This window comes from Perognathus longimembris, chromosome 3, assembly GCF_023159225.1.
Source record: "Perognathus longimembris pacificus isolate PPM17 chromosome 3, ASM2315922v1, whole genome shotgun sequence".
Taxonomy (NCBI): Eukaryota; Metazoa; Chordata; class Mammalia; order Rodentia; family Heteromyidae; genus Perognathus; species Perognathus longimembris.
The window spans coordinates 73,865,895-73,884,557 of NC_063163.1; the positions used below are offsets into that span (position 1 = coordinate 73,865,895).

Below are 18,663 nucleotides of genomic sequence, written 5' to 3' on the forward strand. Positions count from 1 at the left end.
CTGAGATCTAAAGGATCAAGGTTCAAAGCCAGGAAAGTCTGTGAGACTAATTAACCAGGGGAAAAAAAGCCAGAAGTAGATCTGTGGTAGATCTTGGTAGAGCACCAAGCTTGAGCCCCAAAATCCCGTGTGAAGGTCCTGGGGCAGGAGCCCACTGAGCTGCCTCGGGGGCTGGGTGAGGAATGGGTACGGACAGGTTTCAGACACAACCTGCCATACCATTCATCATCCAAACTGGGGCAGGAGGAAAAGGGCCCCCAAAATAATTATCAGGCCCCCCGTGATCCATCAGCGGTGGAAACTGGGACGGACAGGCCTCCTGAGGCCTCTGTCCGCCTCCCTCTTGCTCTCGGTCACGTTCCCCCCATTTTTATCCCAGAAGTGGTGGAGTCACTCGTTCTCCTGAGCTGAGTGGGTTTTTTTTTTTCAATCCTCTACTTTTTCTGAATGAGTCAGGCTCAAAAAAAAAAAAAAAAAGGAAAATAAATCAAAAGGCAGAAGGGATTTGAGGATCCAGCTGGGACGAGCTCCAGGTGCCAGGCTCAGCCAATGGCTCCCCAAGAAGACGCAGGCAGGGTCGTCCCAACCTCCGAGATCTCAGTCCTGACGAAACTCTACCTGGCTGCCCTGGAGGTGGAGGTCAGGAGGGCCAAGGCTGGAGGTCAGCCTGGGTGAGAGGCTGGCAAGACCCAGATCCGTCATCAGTGACGTATGGGGCTGTGCGCACATAATCGCAGCAATGCAGGGCGATCATGGCCCAGGCCAGCGACATCAACAACAACAAATGTGAGGCCCTCCCTGGAAAAGAAGGAAAGCAAAGGGCTGGGGGTGACACAGTGGCAGACCGCCCACCTAGCAAACTGTGGCCTTGATTTCAAACTCGAGGAAGAGGAGGAGGAGGAGGAGGAAGAGAAGGAGAAGAGGAAGGGGAAGGGGAAGAGGGAGAGGGAGAGGGGGAAGGAGAAGGAGAGGAAGAGGAAGAAGAAGAAAAGAAAAAGAAGAAGAAGAAGAAGAAGAAGAAGAAGAAGAAGAAGAAGAAGAAGAAGAAGAAGAAGAAGAAAAGAAGAAGAAGAAGAAAAGAAGCCGCCACTCGGGAGGCTGTGGGATGAAGGAAGGAGCATAGAGAATGTTTTGTCATTCTTGGGGACACAGTCTGGACTTCTGGATTGAGGGTGGGGAGATGTGATTTCCCTATGTTCCCTGTGCTTGGTGAGCCCTGGGGCCCCAAGACAGGAAACCAGCCTTCCCTTCCAGAGCTGACAGCCATGTGGCCTTGAAATGCATGTGTTGACAAGTTGAATCTGAGACAGGAACATGCTGGTAAGGAGCAGCCTGGCGGAGCTGTAGAAAAGGGAAAGTCTTTCAGATGAGGTCCTTTCTGCCTGAGGCAGGACATCCTGGAGTCCAGGCTGAGGGAGAAGAAAGAACCAATCAAACCAAGACCCCAGGGGAAGGTCAACCCAGAAGCACAGAGAACAATAATAACAACTGGCTTCTATGTGTTGACCTTGACTTTAGGTGACTTTTTTTTTTTGTCTGTTGTGGGGCTTGAACTCAGGGCCTGGGCATGGTCCCTGAGTTTTTTGCTCAAGGATAGCGCTCTCCCACTTTGGGCCACAGTGCCACTTCCAGTTTTTTGGTCCTTCACTGGAGATCAAAGTCTCATGGACTTTCCTGCCAGGGCTGGCTTTGAACTGCAATCCTCAGATCTCAGCCTCCTGAGTAGCTGGGATGACAGGTGTTAGCCACTGGTGCCTGGCTCCTTTTGTTTTGTTTTTATTTTTTAATTTGGTTTTGTTTTATGGTGACTGTATGTGGCGTTCAAGACCCCGTTCCCCTCGCTTCACCCAGGGAGATGTTAAATCACAAATTGTGAAAGAAACTCGGCTCTACTCCTCTCGCCCGCAGAAGGAGCAAAGCATGTCTTTATGGACTATGCTAAGCTGAGGAAAGATGCCGAAACCTCCCTCCCCCACCGTCCCCCCTCACGTGTCCGGAGTAGACGCGGGACAGAGATTTCGGGGAGCCGGTTTGGATGTTCCACCAGTCTCAAAGAAGTTTAATCAGGGAGGGGTTTATAACGGTAATGGCGGGCAGGAAGGGGAGGGACTAATTGAATATTAACAATTGGCTAAATGGGCTGTCCCTCAGGTGATGTCATGGAACTTCCTCTATGGGCGGAGACCACAGCCCCCCAAGAACCAGGCCTCTGGGGTCCCCGCTCCCATGATGGCACACACGTGCTCGCCCCCAGGGGTGGGGACTTCTCTTCTGGTGGAAGGCGGAAGGAGGCGGGACCAGGCTAAAGCCAGCTGTCCCTCCTTAAAGGCACAGCCATCCCCGACAATTGTGTGCATGAGTGCACACGCATGTGCACGCGTGTGGTATGATGAAATGCAAATAATATAAAATGTAGTTTCCTAACCATTGTCTTATTTCCGTGTTGGGGATGGGATCCACCGAAGGCCTGGGTAAGGCTAAGTGCTCAACATCTGAGTTACATCCCCAAGCGATCCATTTTATTTTTTATTTTTGGCGGTACTGGGGTTTGAAATCAGGGCCTCCTGCTTGCTAGCTGGGGAGCTATTGGTGGGCTACACTTATACCACAAGGCCACGCCCCCAGCATGAGGCCACGCCCCTACCGCAAAGCCACATCCCCATTACAAAGACACTCCCAGCAGCTTGAGGGGTGTAAAGCTACACCCCTTTTGTCTTAGCCACGCCTCTACTGCAAAGCCACACCCCGTGGCTTGAGCTGTGCAGTCATGCTCCCTTCTGTCTTAGCCACACCCTAACTGCAAAGCCATTGCAGAGTCACACCTGCAGCTTGAGATGTGCAGGGCCACGCCCCCTTGTTGCAAGCCACGTCTCTGCCTCAAAGCCACGCCCTCTGCCCACTCGGAGCCCTGTTTGAGTTTGTTATTTTCCACATAGGATCTCGAGATTTTAATTGAGTCAGCCTGCCTGGACCTTGATCCTCTTATTTATGGTCTCCTATAGCTGGCATGTGAGGCTTGCATTTCAGCTGTGTGTGTGTGTGTGTGTGTGTGTGTGTGTGTGTGTGTCTGTGGCTTGAACTCAGGGCCTGAGCTTTTGCACTCAAGGCTGGTGCTCTCCCACTTGAGCCACAGCTCCACTTCTGTCCTTTTGGTAATTAATTGGAGGTAAGTGTCTCATTGACTTTCCTGCCCAGGCTGGCTTTGAACTGTTATCCTCAGATCTCTGCCTCCTGAGTAGCTAGGCTTTTGTTTTGTTTTGTGTTCTTGAGATTGGGGTCTCATTGTGCTGCCTAGGGTCTTGAACTACTGGATTCAAGCAATCTTCCCACCGCAGCCTCTTGAGGAGCTGGATTGCAGGTGTGTTTCACGACACCCAGCATTTGCCTCTTTTTATGTTCTTCACTAATGGAATCTGACATGTCCCTTGATTCCTGTCTGGCTTGGTAAGGTTTTTCTAGGGTGACAGCCAGCACTCCGTGTCGCTTGTAGAGACCATCTAGATGATGTGATTGTGCATGGAGGGGAGGGGTCGAGAAGATGGCTGCCCCCACCATTCTCTCCTGTGTGTCCTGCCAAGGGTGGATACACATTTCTCTTCACAGTACCCAGCCTTGGTACAGACGCCTGTAACCCCGGTGCTTCCGGAGGCAAGAGGAGGATCCTGAGTTCCAGGCCAGGGTACACTAGAAAGCAAGATGCTAGCTCAGTAAATAAACTCATGTGAAACCTCAGCACCTCTGGAATCCTGCCCACCCCCAAACTGTGGTGATTCCTGCTGCCCAGGTGCCCTCCAGGTCATGACGTTTTTGTCACAGCAGCCTTGAGGGATACATGGATCACCTACCGCCTGAAGGTTCAGGGTGCCTTGAGACACCCCAGGGTTCCCCACTCCAGCCTTGTTGCACCTTGCCATTGGGTGTGAAGCTGAGCTTTTGAAGCCACACTGAAGCCACTGGCCCCGGGCGGCACCACTCAGGAACAGTGCCACGTCCAGGGGTCATCGTGAGTGGCCACGGTCTTCATTGTGGAGCGCTGAGATGCGGGGCAGGCGGTGGGGGGGGGGGGTTAGACATGAACTAATGATGGAGGAGGGTGAGAAATTAACTAATGATGACCCATGTCCAGAACACCAACCAGTCAAGTGCTGGGCTCCTCCTCCTCCTCCTCCACCTCTCCTCCTCCTCCACCTCCTCCTACACCTCTCCGCCTCCTCCTCCTCCTCCTTCATCTCTCCTCCCTCCACCTCCTCCTTCTCCTCCTTCACCTCTCCTCCTCCTACACCTCCTCTTCCTGCACCTCTCCCCGTCCTCCACCTCTCCTCCTCCTCCTCTTGTACTCCTCCACCTCTCCTCCTCCTCCTCCTCTCCTTCACCACCACCTCTCCTCCATCTCTCCTCCTCCACCACCTCCTCCTCCACCTCTCCTCCTCCTCCTCCATCTCTCCTCCTCTTCCTCCACCTCTCCTCCTCCACCTCTCCTCCTCCTCCACCTCTCCTCCTCCACCTCTCCTCCTCCACCTCTCCTCCTCCTCCATCTCTCCTCCTCTTCCTCCACCTCTCCTCCTCCACCTCTCCTCCTCCTCCCACCTCTCCTCTCTCCTCCTCTTCTTTCTCTTCCTCCACCTCTTCTTCCTCCTCCTCTTTTTCCCCTCTTCCCATCTCCTCCTCCTTCCTCTTCTTCCTCTTCTCCTTCTCCACCTCTTCTCTCCTTTCTCTTCCTCCAACTTTTCTCCTCTCCTCCTCCTTCTCCTATTCCTCTTCCCTTCCTCCTCTTCTTCCTATTCTTCCTCTCTTCCTCCTCCCATCCCTTCCTCCCTTCCCTTTCCTCCTCTTCCTATTCTCCTTCTCCTCTTCCTCTTTCTCCTCTTCCTTCTCCTCCTCCTCTTTCTCCTCCTCCTCCTCCTCCTCCTCCTCCTCCTCCTCCTCCTCCTCCTCCTCCTCCTCCTCCTCCTCCTCCTCCCCTCCTTTTCCTCTCCTTTTTCCTGATTCCTTTTCTGCACAGGGCTCTGTTCTGTGCCCCAGAGAAGCCTTCTCTCCCCCTGAGAATGGAGCCGGGCACTTTTGGGGTTCCCCGTGCTGGGTGTTGAGGCCTCGGGGAATGAGGGAGCACAGCTCGAGGCCCTGCTGTCCAACTTGGAGACGCCTTTGACGTCAGCCCCTTTAGGCCATGCTGGTCTTGCGGGGAGCACAGATATGTTTCTCCATTTCCACTTCTCTGTCTCTCTCTCTCTCTCTCTCTCTCTCTCTCTCTCTCTCTCTCATCCTATGGACTCTGATGGGCCAAGTTCTCTTTATTTCCCAGGGAGTCACCGATCCAGTGGGATCCCATGGTACCTCGAGATTTCCCATCCCCGGTGGCTGTTGGGGCTTCTGGAGCCCCAGAACACCCCGGACTGGGAACCCCTGAGCCCCGGGAGGACCCTGGCTCAGCATGCTCCAACTGGCCAGTCCCCCCTGGGTCTTCTTAAGTCTCACCTGCTTCCCCCCCACCCCCCGCTTCACCCCGCAGAGCAACGACGCCTCAGGGAACACTTGGAACTGGCTATACTTCATCCCCCTCATCATCATCGGCTCCTTTTTTATGCTAAACCTCGTGCTGGGCGTCCTGTCAGGGTGAGTGACCCTCAACCCTGTCCAGCCCCCCAGCTGCCCCCCCCAGGAAGAGGCCGCTGAGGCTTTGCTTCCCACAGCCTCGGCCCCTGCCGGGGGCTCATTTATATTTGTTTCCAAAAATAATAGTAATTAGGGTTTCCTCTTCTCCTTATTTCCTAATACAGAAAGCCATAGCACACAGTTTGTGTATCTAGCCAGACACCAGTGGCTCATGCCTATCATCCCAGCTACTCAGGAAGTTGAGATCTGAGGATCATGGTTCAAAGCCAGCTCAGGCAGCAAAGTCTGTGAGATTTATATCTCAATGAACCAGCTCCAGAATTGGAGATGTGGCTCAATTGGTAGAGCACCATAGCCTTGAGGAAATAAGAGACAGCACTCAGGCCCTAAGTTTAAGCCCTAGTACACACACACACACACACACACACACACACACACACACACACACACACACCAATTGTCCACCAAACCCTAAGATTTGGGGAATGAGGCTTAATTACAAGTGACTCTTTCTCCACAAGGAATCTGGGGACTGATATGATGGATCCCAACCAGATTCTTCTAGCTTTCTACTCTGACATCCTTCCTACATGTTTCCAGTCATATGACTCCCTCATGGTCTCAAAGTGACTGCTGCCACCTGCTTATCAGATATCCACCCATGTCCCCGAAGGGAAATGGGAAGAGGTGGGGACAAGACTGGTGCAGAAAGTTCTGGCTTATCCCTCTGGCTTCGCTTGAGGAAGGGAAGGGGAGGAGGAAGAGGAAGAGGGGGAAGGGGAGGAGGAGGAGGAGGAGGAGGAGGAGGAGGAGGAGGAGGAGGAGGAGGAGGAGGAGGAGGAGGAGGAAGAAGAGCTGGGAATACAGCCAGCCTTGAAGCCCCGACCTGTGGTTTTTGCTCTAGCTGGGGGCAGGGGTGGGAGGAACCTGGGACAGGCCTTGATTCTCCCTTCTGGAAGATTCTAGCTCTCCCCACAAGGCCAATCTCCATGTCTGTGCTCCTGCAGAGAATTTGCCAAAGAGCGGGAGCGGGTGGAGAACCGGCGGGCTTTCCTGAAGCTCCGGCGGCAGCAGCAGATCGAGCGGGAGCTCAACGGCTACATGGAGTGGATCTCCAAGGCAGGTGAGGCCGCCCTCCCGCACGCCCGCCCCACCGGGCGGGGTACACCCAGGGAGGAACCGGGCAGCCTGGGGATCTAAATCCCAGCCTGGTGAAGCGGCTCAGCCCGGTCATCTCAGCGGCTCAGGAGACTCAGATGCTGAGGATCACGGTTCGAAGCCAGCCCAGGCAGAAAAAGCCCATAAGACTCTTTATTTCCAGTGACCCACCAAAAAACCAGAAGTAGGGCTGTTCCTGGGGTTAGAGCGACAGCCTTGCGTCAAGTAAAATAAAATAATAAACACAAAAACTAAAGCCAAACAAGGGCACCTTTTCTTCTCATTCCTGATTTGTGATTGGCCAAAACCCTGCATGAGAACCGTGCAGGCGTGGAGTGTCTGTCTGGAGGGGCTGGGGTGGGGGTGGGGGTGGGGGCGGTCAGGAAGGAGACCCAAGCTAAGCCACTGAGTGAGAACAGTACCTGAGGTGCAGCAGGCACCGTGAGGACGACACACCTCTGGGCGCCTACTGGGTACCAAGTTCTGTCCCGACCCATGCACTGAAGATAGTGTGGAAAATGAGACACATAAATGCGGGAAGTATTGGGATATGGGGGGTGGCAGGGTTGGGAATGGTGGAGAGTTACAGAGTCGAGGTGGTCAGCCCCCCCACCCCACCCCACCCCCATGTCCCCACCCCAGGAAAGTAGTATCTGAGTAGAGATTTGAAGAAAGTCAGAAAATTTTGGGACTCTGAGGCAGGCAGGTTGCAGGCAGCGAGAATGGCAGGTGCAAAGGCCCTGTGGTACCATCATCAAGGAGACAGAGCAAGCAAGACATACAGGATGGGGCTCGAGGGTCTCATTCAGGGTCTTTTAATCCCCTCTGAGGACACCCCCCTAATGACCTCAAAAAGGCCCACCATCTCCCAGCACTGCCACACTGCACTAAGCCCCCCATGCAAGCCTTTGGGGGTTCCAAAACAGATCTAAAAGGCTTCTGTTGCTAAGCTGAGGCTGGGAGCCCAGAGCCCTCAGGCTGCAGACTTGGGGCTGGCTGCATTGCACCCACAGGTGGATAGCAGGGCGGGCAGGTGGACCCTGGGAGAGGGGGGTGACCCTAGGGTCCCTCCAGACATAGGCCGCTGACTTGTGTGTCCCCCTTCCTCAGAAGAGGTCATCCTCGCTGAGGACGAGACAGATGTGGAGCAGAGGCACCCCTTCGATGGTAAGTTGCCCTGAACCCCGGGGGGCCTGGGGACTTGGTTCTCAGGGAACTGAGGGAGATGGACACTGAGGGTTCAGATTGGGTCACTCAGGATGACTTGAGGAATCAGAATGGGAGTTGGGGGCTGCCTTCCTGGGAAATTCGGGGACCCGAGGGTGATACTGAAGGTGTATGCATGTGTGGTTCACTTCCAGAGTTTTCCATAGTATTATCAGGCGGCAGGTGGCCCAGGTTAATAAAAATCTCAGAAAGTTGAAACTTCAGGCTGGGGTGTGGGGGCTCACGCCTGCCATCCTAGCAAAGTGGGGGAGTAAAAATCAGAGAATCATGATTTGAGGCCAAATCAAACCCCCCCAAAAAGTTTTCAAGACTCCATCTTAACTAATGGCTGGGCTCAGTGGTGTACATGTGTAATCCCCACCAGGAAGCACCGATAGAAGGATCACAGCCCAGACAGAAAGCCAGATCCTATCTTGAGAATAACCAAGGCAAGCCAGGTGCTGGTGGCTCATGCCTCTAATCCCAGCTACTCAGGAGGCTGAGATCTGAGGATTGCAGTTCAAGGCCAGCCCGGGCAGGAAAGCCTGTGCGACTCATATCTCCAATGAACCACCAGAAAACCGGAAGTAGCACTGTGATTCAGGTGGTAGAGCACTAGCCTTAAACACCAAAGAGCTCAGGGACAGCGACCATGCCCTGAGTTCAGGCCCCACAACCAACAAAAAATAAAAATTAAAAAAGAGGAGGTCAGAATGAGGTCAAGGGGCGCATAGTACGCATGTGTGGGATTGCCAAAATGAGTTCTCCCTTGTCTAATCAATGTATGCTCCTAACAATAAATAAATAAAAGAAAGAAGCCTGTCAGCTCACCAGCTGTCAGTGGCTCACGCCTGTCCTCCCGGCTCCTCAGGAGGCTGAGGTTCTGAGGATGGTGATCTGAGGCCAGCCCAGGCAGGAAAGCCCAGAAGACTCTTATCTCCAATTAAGTGTTCCCCAAAACCAAAAAGTGTAGGTGTGGCTCAAGTAGCAGAGTGCCAGCGTTGAGTGAAAAGGCTGAGAAACCATTGCCCAGGCCTTGAGTTTGAGCCCCAGGACTGGCAGGTGTGCAAATTGCTTGCGTGCGCGCACACACATGCACAACAGGTAACATCTCCTTCTCCTCCTTGTGTCCACTGTTGGAGCCCTGCGGAGAGCCACTATCAAGAAGAGCAAGACAGACCTGCTGAACCCAGAGGAGGGAGAGGACCAGCTGGCCGACATTGCCTCTGTTGGTGAGTCCTCCCTCTACTGCTCGGCCCTGCACAAAACATGGGGCTGAGAGCCTGGGGATGCTGGCTGCTGAAGTTGGGGTTCTTCTCCACTGCTCATCCCATGCAACCATCGTGGAGTAGATTCCACTGGGACTGTGGATTAGTGGTAGAGTGCTTGTCTAGCATGCATGAAGCCCTGAGTTCAATTCCTCAGCACCACATAAACAGAAAAAATGGAAGTGGTACTGGGACTCAAGTGGTAGTGTGCTAGACTTGAGCAAAAGAAGCTCAGGGACATGGGCTGGGGATATGGCCTAGTGGTAAAGTGCTTGCCCCGTATACATGAAGTCCTGGGTTTGATTCCCCAGCACCACATATGTAGAAAATGGCCAGAAGTGGTGCTGTGGCTCAAGTGGCAGAGTGCTAGCCTTGAGCAAAACAAAAAAGAAGCCAGGGACAGTGCTCAGGCCCTGAGTCCAAGGCCCAGGACTGGCAAAAAAAAAAAAAAAAAAAAAAAAAAAGAAGAAGCTCAGGGACAGCACCCAGGCCCTGAGTTCAAGCCCCGGGACAGGAGGAGGAGGAGGAGGAGGAGGAGGAGGAGGAGGAGAAGGAGGTCCATGTTTATAGGCAGCACCGCCCCCCCAAATCATGACTGATTCAGCCAGGTGATTCCCATAATGCATTAGGACCTTGTAGGGTACAGTTCCCAGTAATATTCACTGACAACTTATTGTTATTATTATTTTGTACTAGTGTTGAGGCTTGAACTCAGTGCCTGGGTACTGTCTCTGAGCTTTTTCTTTCAAGGCTGGTGCTCTACTGTGTGAACCACAGATCCACTTCCAGCTTTTCGCTGGATCATTGGAGATCATTGGTGTCTTATGGACTTTCCTGCTCAGGCTGGCATCGAACTATGATCCTCAGATCTCAGCCTCCTGAATAGCTGGGATTAGCTAGGATCGGAATTATTGACAGCTTTTTGACTCATTGTTCAAGTCAGTCTGCATGTGAGAAAACAGAACTGGTTTGTAGGCCCATTCGTGAATGCTACACTCCAGCCTTTTCTTTCCCCAGCTAAGTAGGTTTGTAGTACATTTGTAATTTTAATTTCTAGCCCAAGCACACTATTCCTTATCATGAGAAGCTATTACTGTTTCTCCTCATGGGAATAATAATAATGTTTATTTCCTGTTACTGATTTTTGTCTTTTGAAGGACAAGGTCTTCTTATGTTAAAAAAAAAAAAGTAAGAGAGAAAAAGCAGATAAAGTACAAAACAGAAGCAACCCACACATGCTTCTGCCCTCAAGCTTGATATGTAATCTAGGCTACTCTTAAACTCCAGATCCTCCTTCCTCTTCCTTTCCAGTGCTGAGATTACAGGTAGACACTATTGCACCCATCATTAAATGTCCTTGGATCAACCCTGCGGCTGAGCTACACCCCCCACTGCCAAGCCACGCCCACCGCCTGACCACACCCTGTCACACCGCACCCACCTGCTAGCCACGCCCACCGATGAAACACTCCCTCTACCAAATCACACCCACCTGCTAGCCATGCCCACCGCAGAGACACGCCCTCTGCCAAGCCACACCCACCTGCTAGTCACGCCCACCGCGGAGACACGCCCTCTGCCAAGCCACACCCGCTGCCTACCCACTCCCACCACCGAGCTCCACCCTCTGCCAAGCCACAGCCTATTACTGATCCACTCCCTGCTACTGAGCCACGCTCCAACCTCAGAACCATGCTCCTGCCATTGAGCCACGCCCCTGCCACCGAGCTGAGTAGCTAAGGCACCTGGCAAATGAGTCATTTTATTTATTTTTTATTGTTACTATAAAGGTGCTGCACAGAGGAGTTACAGTTAGTAAGTCAGGCAGTGAGTACAATTCTATTTGGACCCTGTCATCCCTGCCCTAGCTCTCTCACGAGTCATTTTAAGCACAGCTCTTTTGGAGGGAGAGTGGTAGGTGAGCTGGTCGGGGTTTCAGGTTTACTGTCACGGTGGTCGATGCCTGAGAAAGTCACTTGAGAGGAAAAGTTGAATTCAGCTCCTGACTTGAGGGGTTTCGGTCCCTGGTCAGCTGTCTCTGTTGCTTCTGGCTGGGCCTTAGGGAGGTTGGTCATAGTGGAGGAAGGGTGCGGTGGGGCCAAGCTGCACACTTCATGGTGGCCGGGAAGCAGAGACAGACAGACGGACAGACTATCCAGTCTCACAGTCTAAACCCTTTTCCCCTCTTATGCCATTGGAGGCCCCTCCAGCCTATTGGATGAGGCTATTCGCATTCAGGGCGGGTCTTTCCCACTCCATTGGCTGTCCTACATGTCAATCATCCTGGGCCCGCCCTGAGAGATCGGGAAGGGAGGGAAGGAAGAAATGTGCTTCCAATCTAACGCTCCCTCAAGCAGCGCAGTTGACAGAATGAATCGTCTCACTGGGGCTGCCACAAGGAAACACCACATGTTTCCTTTAGGGTTGGAGGTAGGCTCTAGTGGTAGAGCACCTTTCCTAGCGGAAGAGTACCTGAGTTCAAACTCTAGTGCTGCCCCCTCGAAACTCAGTGACGATAAAAGGAGTCATGAAGCCCTCCGGCACTTCCGTTTTAAACACTTAGGGCTTGGCCCAGGGAAGGAGCTCAGTGGTAGGGGGCGTGGTGGGCGTGGCTCTGGTGTGGGCGTGACCACGTGGTGGGCGTGGTGCTGTCGAGTAAGGCTCTTGGTGGGCGTGGCTATGGCATAGTTGTCTGGGTGGGCGTGGTTCCATCGTGGACTGCAGCTCGTGATAGGGTGTGGTCCATTGTGGGCGTGGCTTGTGGTAGATGTGGCTCCGTGGTAGGAGTGTGGCTCAGTGGTAGGCGTGGGACTCAATGATTGAGTTTTGTCTCTCCAGGCCATTACAAGTCTGTTCTGGAAAGTTTTGAAATTTATAATAAATACAGTATTAATAACCATGCTCACCAGGCAGAGCGGTTGATCCCTAAAATGTGCTCTCACTGGCTAACCTCGCTCGCCCCTCCCCTCCCTTCCCCCTGGTCTCTAGGAACCACCCTTTTTCTATTCTCCGTTCCTTGGAAGTTGACTTTCCCACATACAACTGCGGGCAAGTCGTCTTTGTCCCTCTGTGCCTAGTTTCTTTCACTCGGGGCAATGCCCTCCAGTTCTTCCCACCTTGTGGCAGATGACAGAATTCCATTTTTTCAGGGCTGTGTAGTATTCCCTCGCATGCATGCAGTATGTGTACAACCGGCACCATCATGGGTACTCAGCGAATGCTTCTGAACAAAACACTGGGTCCACACAGAGGATGCACGTGGCTTGTTCATCAGTGATCACTCCCAAAGTAAAACACCTCCTCCTAGAGGTCTTTTAAGTACTCACATTGCTGCTTCGTTGCCTGCCCCTGTACCAGGGGTCGGGAACAAGGGCTCCCCCATCTCTGTGAGGCGCATCAGAAGGGGTCAGCCCTGGCAGATATCCTCAGCCTCTCAGTGTCACCCCAGGCTCCACTTCCATAAAGTGAAATGTGGAGACATGGTGGCTTCCTCTGGCCATGCAGCTTCTGGAAGAGTGAATGGGCCCTCATTCCCTGCACGTAACATCCTGACTCTAATTCTGTCCATCCTGTCGCCGGCAGGGTCTCCCTTCGCTCGGGCCAGCATTAAGAGTGCCAAGGTGGAGAACTCTACCTTCTTCCACAAGAAGGAGAGGAGGATGCGTTTCTACATCCGCCGCATGGTCAAAACTCAGGCCTTCTACTGGACTGTGCTCAGCCTCGTCGCCCTCAACACGCTGTGTGTCGCAATTGTCCACTACAACCAGCCCGAGTGGCTCTCCGACTTCCTCTGTGAGTGTGAACTGCCCCGTCCCACACTGCCCAAGCCCTGATCCCATCCTCACACACCTTCTGCAGCCTGCCCCCTCTGTGGTCCTCCTGTCCCTTTCATGAGGGACCATTTGGCCCACAGTGAAGACTCTGGACAACCAAACTGTGCGTCTACACAGGGCCACGCCAGATGACTGTGGAGGGACAGAAAGAAAGAGATTGGGAAGAAAGAAAGAGAGTGTGGAAGGCACACTGCTCCCCCCCCCCCCACCACACACAATGGCCTAATGTCCTCTCTCTAGGCTCCGCCTCTTAAAGGCCCACACCACTTCTCACTGCCTTCAAAGGCTCCTTTAGGGAGACTCAAGTTATATATCCCAGTGCATCTATCTTCTTCCAGCCAGCCAGAGAGTTGGAAGCTAGAACCCAATCTGATCCTTATAAGAGATAAAGGGAGGGTGCTTACTGAAAGGGGCAGTGAGAGAGAGACAGAGACAGGAGCCACATGGGAGCTGGATGGGAACCAAGTTCATGTCTACACCTGTTAGAGTGTTAAAATCAGTTGTGGTTGAGCAGTGGAGTGTCTTAGAAATGGAGGGGTGCCCTCATGGTACCCCCATTGTCTCTGGTCATTGTTGACCTCCTGCTTTCCTCTATATTAGACTGGGCCTCCTTCCTCTTTCCTTTGCTCACTTTTTTTTTTTTGCCAGTCCTGGGGCTTGAACTCAGGGCCTGAGCACTGTCCCTGGCTTCTTTTTGCTCAAGACTAGCATTCTGAAATTTGAGTCACAGTGCCATGTCTGGCTTTTTCTATATATCTGGTGCTGCAGAATCAAACCCAGGGCTTCATGCATGCAAGGCAAGCTCTCTACCACTAGGCCACATTCCCAACCCATTTGCCTGCCCTTTTGGCTTTATGTCAGTCTTATATTGTCTTCCTCCCACCAAGACCATCTTACTGTCTGTGGGTACCAGCATCCCGAAAGGCTTTGCTCTCTGGACTTGTTCCTCAATTTCAGGAATCAGCATGTGATAGTCAGAAAACTGAGGGACAGGTGTGAGTAAGTAAAGAGAAATACATCAGAGCAGGGGAGATGTCTGAGTGGGATTTCAAAAGTAAAGAGCTCTGGGAAATCAACAAGAGGAGTGACTAGCAGACAGGGGGACAAATGGGTAGCCTGACTCTTGCTTGTGAGCCTGCAATCACTACTTGTTGCTTCCTCTTGAATACAATCATTCGTCTTCCTGACCTGGTTCAGAGCTGACCTAGGCCATAATCATGTCTTTGACCTAGAAAGGCCTCAAGAGTCCTGTCTTCTTAGAACCCTGATTGTTTCCCGTCTTGTTGGCTGCCACCCCATTCCTGACACCTCTCGGGGACCAGGCCTCCTTCTGGGCCTCTTGTCCTACTTCCAACCTTTGTAATTGCCTTTAGTCCCTTTGGGGTCTCTTATAAATGAGAACTCTTCATTTCCTGTATTCACGTCTTCTGATTGGCTATTTTTAATCTGCTATGTGTTCCTCACTAATCACCAGAGCAGACTGTCCTGATTTAAGAACAACAGTTGGGACTTCCTGCTGGGAACTTTTGTGTCCGTAAAGATCTCTTGATTTGTCAGCTGAGAAAACTGAGAGGTGAAATAACTTGACTAAAGGTCACAAAGCTTGGAAGTGATGAAGCCAGGATTTGAACCCATGCAGTGGAATACCAGAATCTAAACTGAGCTGAGATCATCTCTCCACTCTGGGTACCAAAGGAATGCTGAATTATCCAAGGCATCCCTGCCTCTAACCCAACCATGTGAACCTGGGCAAATCTTTACCCAATCGTGCATAGATTGATGATGACATCAAATGTTAGACACTCATTTAATCTATGTGCTATTAAAAATAAGAAAGCATAGCCAGGCACTCGTGGCTCACACCTGTAATCCTGGCTACTCAGGAGTCTGAGATCTGAAAATCAATCATGTGAAGCTAGCCTGGGTAGCAGAGTCTGAGAGACTCTTATCTCCAATTAACTACCCAAAAAGCCTGAAGTGAATCTGTGGCTCAAGTGGTATAGCACCAGCTTTGAGCAAAAAAGCCACGTGAGAGCAGGAGGCCCTGAATTCAATTCCTACTACCAGCATTTCAACAACAACAAGATAAAAGGTAGAGCACATTGATTTTAAGATTGGCCCGAAAGACCCTACAGGTAAAGAGGAAGTTGAAGGATCAGACCAGTGTTGACAGTCAGTCTGAATCATTTCTTCAAAAATCTACTGAAGTCTCTTCATCATTGCCTTAGTTAGCGCCCCGGCAAGGCAACAAATGGCTCTCCCTCGGAGCCACGCCCACCACGTAGCCACGCCCAATCCACTAGCCACACCCACCGAGCCACACACCCCCGCCCAGTTTTTTTTGAGGACCCATCAGTCAACACAAGACCTATGTTCTTCTCAGTAGCTTACATCCAACTTTTTTTTTTTTTTTTTTTTTTTGCCAATCCTCCTTGTTCTCGAACTCTGGGCCTGGGCACTGTCCCTGAGCTCCTTTTTGCTCAAGCCTAGCACTCTATTACTTGAGCCACAGCGTCACTTCCTGCTTTTTTCTGTGATTAATTGGAGATAAGAGTCTCACAAACTTTACTGCCCGGGCTGGCTTCAAACCATGATCCTTAGATCTCAGCCTCCTGAGTAGCTAGGATAACAGATGTGAGCCACCAGCGCCCAGCCATCCAACCTTCTTCTTCATCAGACCAGAGAAAGATTTAACTGAGGGAGAACTGCTGAAGTGTCTTTCCTGAGACAGCTCTGAGCCAGGCGTGGTGGCTCATGCCTGTAGTCTCAGCACTGGGAAGGCTGAGGTAGGAGAACAGAGAGTTAGCAGTCCAGCCTCAGTCACATAATTAGATCCTGCCTCAAAAAAACAGATTGCCTGGATGTGGATGCTAGTTGGATGGTGAGATGGGGAGGGGCGCTGTTTCTCTTCTCCCATAACAGAGGGGAAACTGAGGCCTGTTTGGCCAAGGTGTCCTTTGGACTATTCTATTTCTCCCTGGCTGCCAGGCTAAGGACAGAATTGTTGCCACCTCGAAGTGCCACCCCCAGTGCACCTAACCTCCTTCTGTTTCCTTCTTGTTTTCTCTAGACTATGCAGAATTCATTTTCTTAGGACTCTTTATGTCCGAAATGTTTATAAAAATGTACGGGCTTGGGACGCGGCCTTATTTCCATTCGTCCTTCAACTGCTTTGACTGTGGGGTAAGTGCACGATTTCTTTGAGTTTGTTCTCCAGCTTTCATCACCAAAAAAAGAAGAAAGAAAAGAGGTAGGCTAGGCGTGGTGAGGTATTCCTATAATCCCAGCACTCCGGAGGCAGAGGCAGGGGGTGGGGTGGGGGGGTGGGGAATTCAAGGTGATCACTGGCTACATAGACAGACCCAGAGTCCAAAAGAGAAAGAACTAGAGGAGGAAGAGGATGGTGGGGGGGGGGGGGAGGTCACCCTGGATGTGACAGGCCAAGATGGACACAGAGGGGAGGAGAGAGGCCCCGGGTCACTCAGCCCCTTCTCTGGAAGCAGGAGTGGCTACTGCTCCAGCCTCTCTGTTCCTTTACTCTCAGAAAGGCTGCTTCTTTGTCTTTTAGCCGGGAGTTGGGGTTGACTCGAGTTGGATTGGTTTAGTGATTTGGGGAGAAGGGAGGTCCTTTTGTGATTTCTTTTTTATTTTGCACGGGCCTCATGTTAACTAAGCACTCAGCCACTGAGCCACGCCCCTACTGCTGGGCCACGCCCCGAACTTTGGCCACGCCCTTACTGTTTAGCCCCAGCCCCTATCCCATTCTACCACTTAGCCCCACCCTTCACCCTTGCCACTAGCTCCACCCTTACCGGTTAGCTCCGCCCTGTTCCTAAGCCACTCCTTGCCACTGAACCCTGCCCCACCCATTTAGCTCCGCCCTTACAGCTGAGCCGTGTGGTTGTCACAGCCTGCTATGAAGCCCCGCCCCAGTGTTTTAGCTCCGCCCTCGCACTGCTCAGCTCCTCCCGCGGTATATCCTATTTCTTCTAAACATAGTGGCGTTCAAAAATTGTCAGGTGTGTGAGGTTTCTATAAGAGAAACATCCAGAAACAGTGCCCCGTTTCCTTGGTGCCAGGAGATATGTGACATACAAGGGTCCCCCGTACCCTCCCCCCGAACCTGACGTCCCCTTCTCTCTGCACCCACCAGGTCATCATCGGCAGCATCTTCGAGGTTATCTGGGCGGTCATCAAGCCGGGGACGTCCTTCGGGATCAGTGTGTTACGAGCTCTCAGGTTATTGCGTATTTTCAAAGTCACAAAGTGAGTCCTGGGGGCTCCTGGCTGTCCTGGCTGGGGATGGAACTGGGGACCCGCTGGGCTCGGCTCCACCTGCCCGGCCTGACCGTCCCCCCTGCCCTGCCTGGTCGCCAGGTACTGGGCGTCTCTCAGAAACCTCGTGGTCTCTCTTCTGAACTCCATGAAATCCATCATCAGTCTCTTGTTCCTCCTTTTCCTGTTCATCGTCGTCTTCGCCCTTTTGGGAATGCAACTCTTTGGTGGCCAGTAAGTCCTGCCCAGACCCTCCAATTTCTCTTTCCCTGGGATGGAACCCAGGACACCACCACCCCCTCCCCGGGCATCTGAGCAGCCTCACCAGCCTCCCTAGTCGTGTCTGGGATGCAGTCGTTTCGGTGGATGAGGCCCTGAGTACCTCTTGCAAGGTTTTCCTGTGGGCAGAGATGCTGGTGGTGTTGCTATGGAGACGGGATGCTGAGCCAGGTCCTGCAAGCAGCTGGGGCCAGGCTCATGTGAAATGTCCCCACTCTCCACAGATTTAACTTTGATGACGGGACGCCCCCCACCAACTTCGACACCTTCCCAGCAGCCATCATGACAGTGTTTCAGGTATGACCTTCACCGAGTCCTGTGGGCAGACGCCTCCACGCATCAGAAACCAACACACCTGCTCAGCACCTGAGGGACTGTGTCCCATCCCCCACCCAACTCTCCCCTTGACATTTTAGAATACAGCCAGTCGAACAGCAAAAAGAAATAGCTCACGCCAGGTGTGGTGGCGTACACCTGTAATCCCAGCCACTCCAGAGGCAGGGATCTGGAGACTCTCCATCAGAGGCTAGCTTGAGTACAAAGTCAGTGAGATCCCCCATCTCCACCAACAAGCCGGCCACAGTGAATCAAGTCTGTGGCCCCAGTTACATGGGTGGCCCCAGGAGGGAGGAGGGAGGTCCACAGTCAGCCCCACAGCAAAGCAGCTAAAACAAACAAACAACAACAAAAAAAAAAGAGTTGGAGGTTATCACCCAAGTGGGAGAGCACCTGCCTGGCAAGTGCAAGGCCCTGAGTTCAAATCCCATCACCATAAAGAAAAAAGGAAACAAAACACAAATGGCAGACATGACTAACACACTATCTATCTCCAAATGGAAAGTCACCTGACTTCACATTGCAGAGGGAAGGGCATTCAGACCCTGCTGGCTCCAAACAGTAATCCTCAGACCCTGAGTCACTGAGATTACAGGCGTATCCACCCGTGCCTGGCTGGGATTTGTGCTTTCATGTTTTGAGTTGCATTTTTTTCTTTCTTTCCTTTCCTTTTTGAGACAGGATCCCACTATTGC

General features: G+C 52.3%; 1 protein-coding gene across 1 annotated transcript in view; it reads left to right on the top strand.

The window, feature by feature from the left end:
- The window catches only part of Cacna1a (calcium voltage-gated channel subunit alpha1 A), a 177,937-nt gene that overhangs the window by 95,003 nt on the left and 64,271 nt on the right, over positions 1-18,663 (top strand). The window contains exons 8-17 of the mRNA XM_048342419.1: positions 5,510-5,613; positions 6,621-6,736; positions 7,882-7,938; positions 8,582-8,584; positions 9,120-9,209; positions 12,828-13,037; positions 16,149-16,261; positions 17,232-17,344; positions 17,456-17,587; positions 17,857-17,929. Of these exons, the coding sequence (XP_048198376.1) occupies positions 5,510-5,613; positions 6,621-6,736; positions 7,882-7,938; positions 8,582-8,584; positions 9,120-9,209; positions 12,828-13,037; positions 16,149-16,261; positions 17,232-17,344; positions 17,456-17,587; positions 17,857-17,929 (1,011 nt within the window). The remainder of the gene's footprint in view (positions 1-5,509; positions 5,614-6,620; positions 6,737-7,881; positions 7,939-8,581; positions 8,585-9,119; positions 9,210-12,827; positions 13,038-16,148; positions 16,262-17,231; positions 17,345-17,455; positions 17,588-17,856; positions 17,930-18,663) is intronic.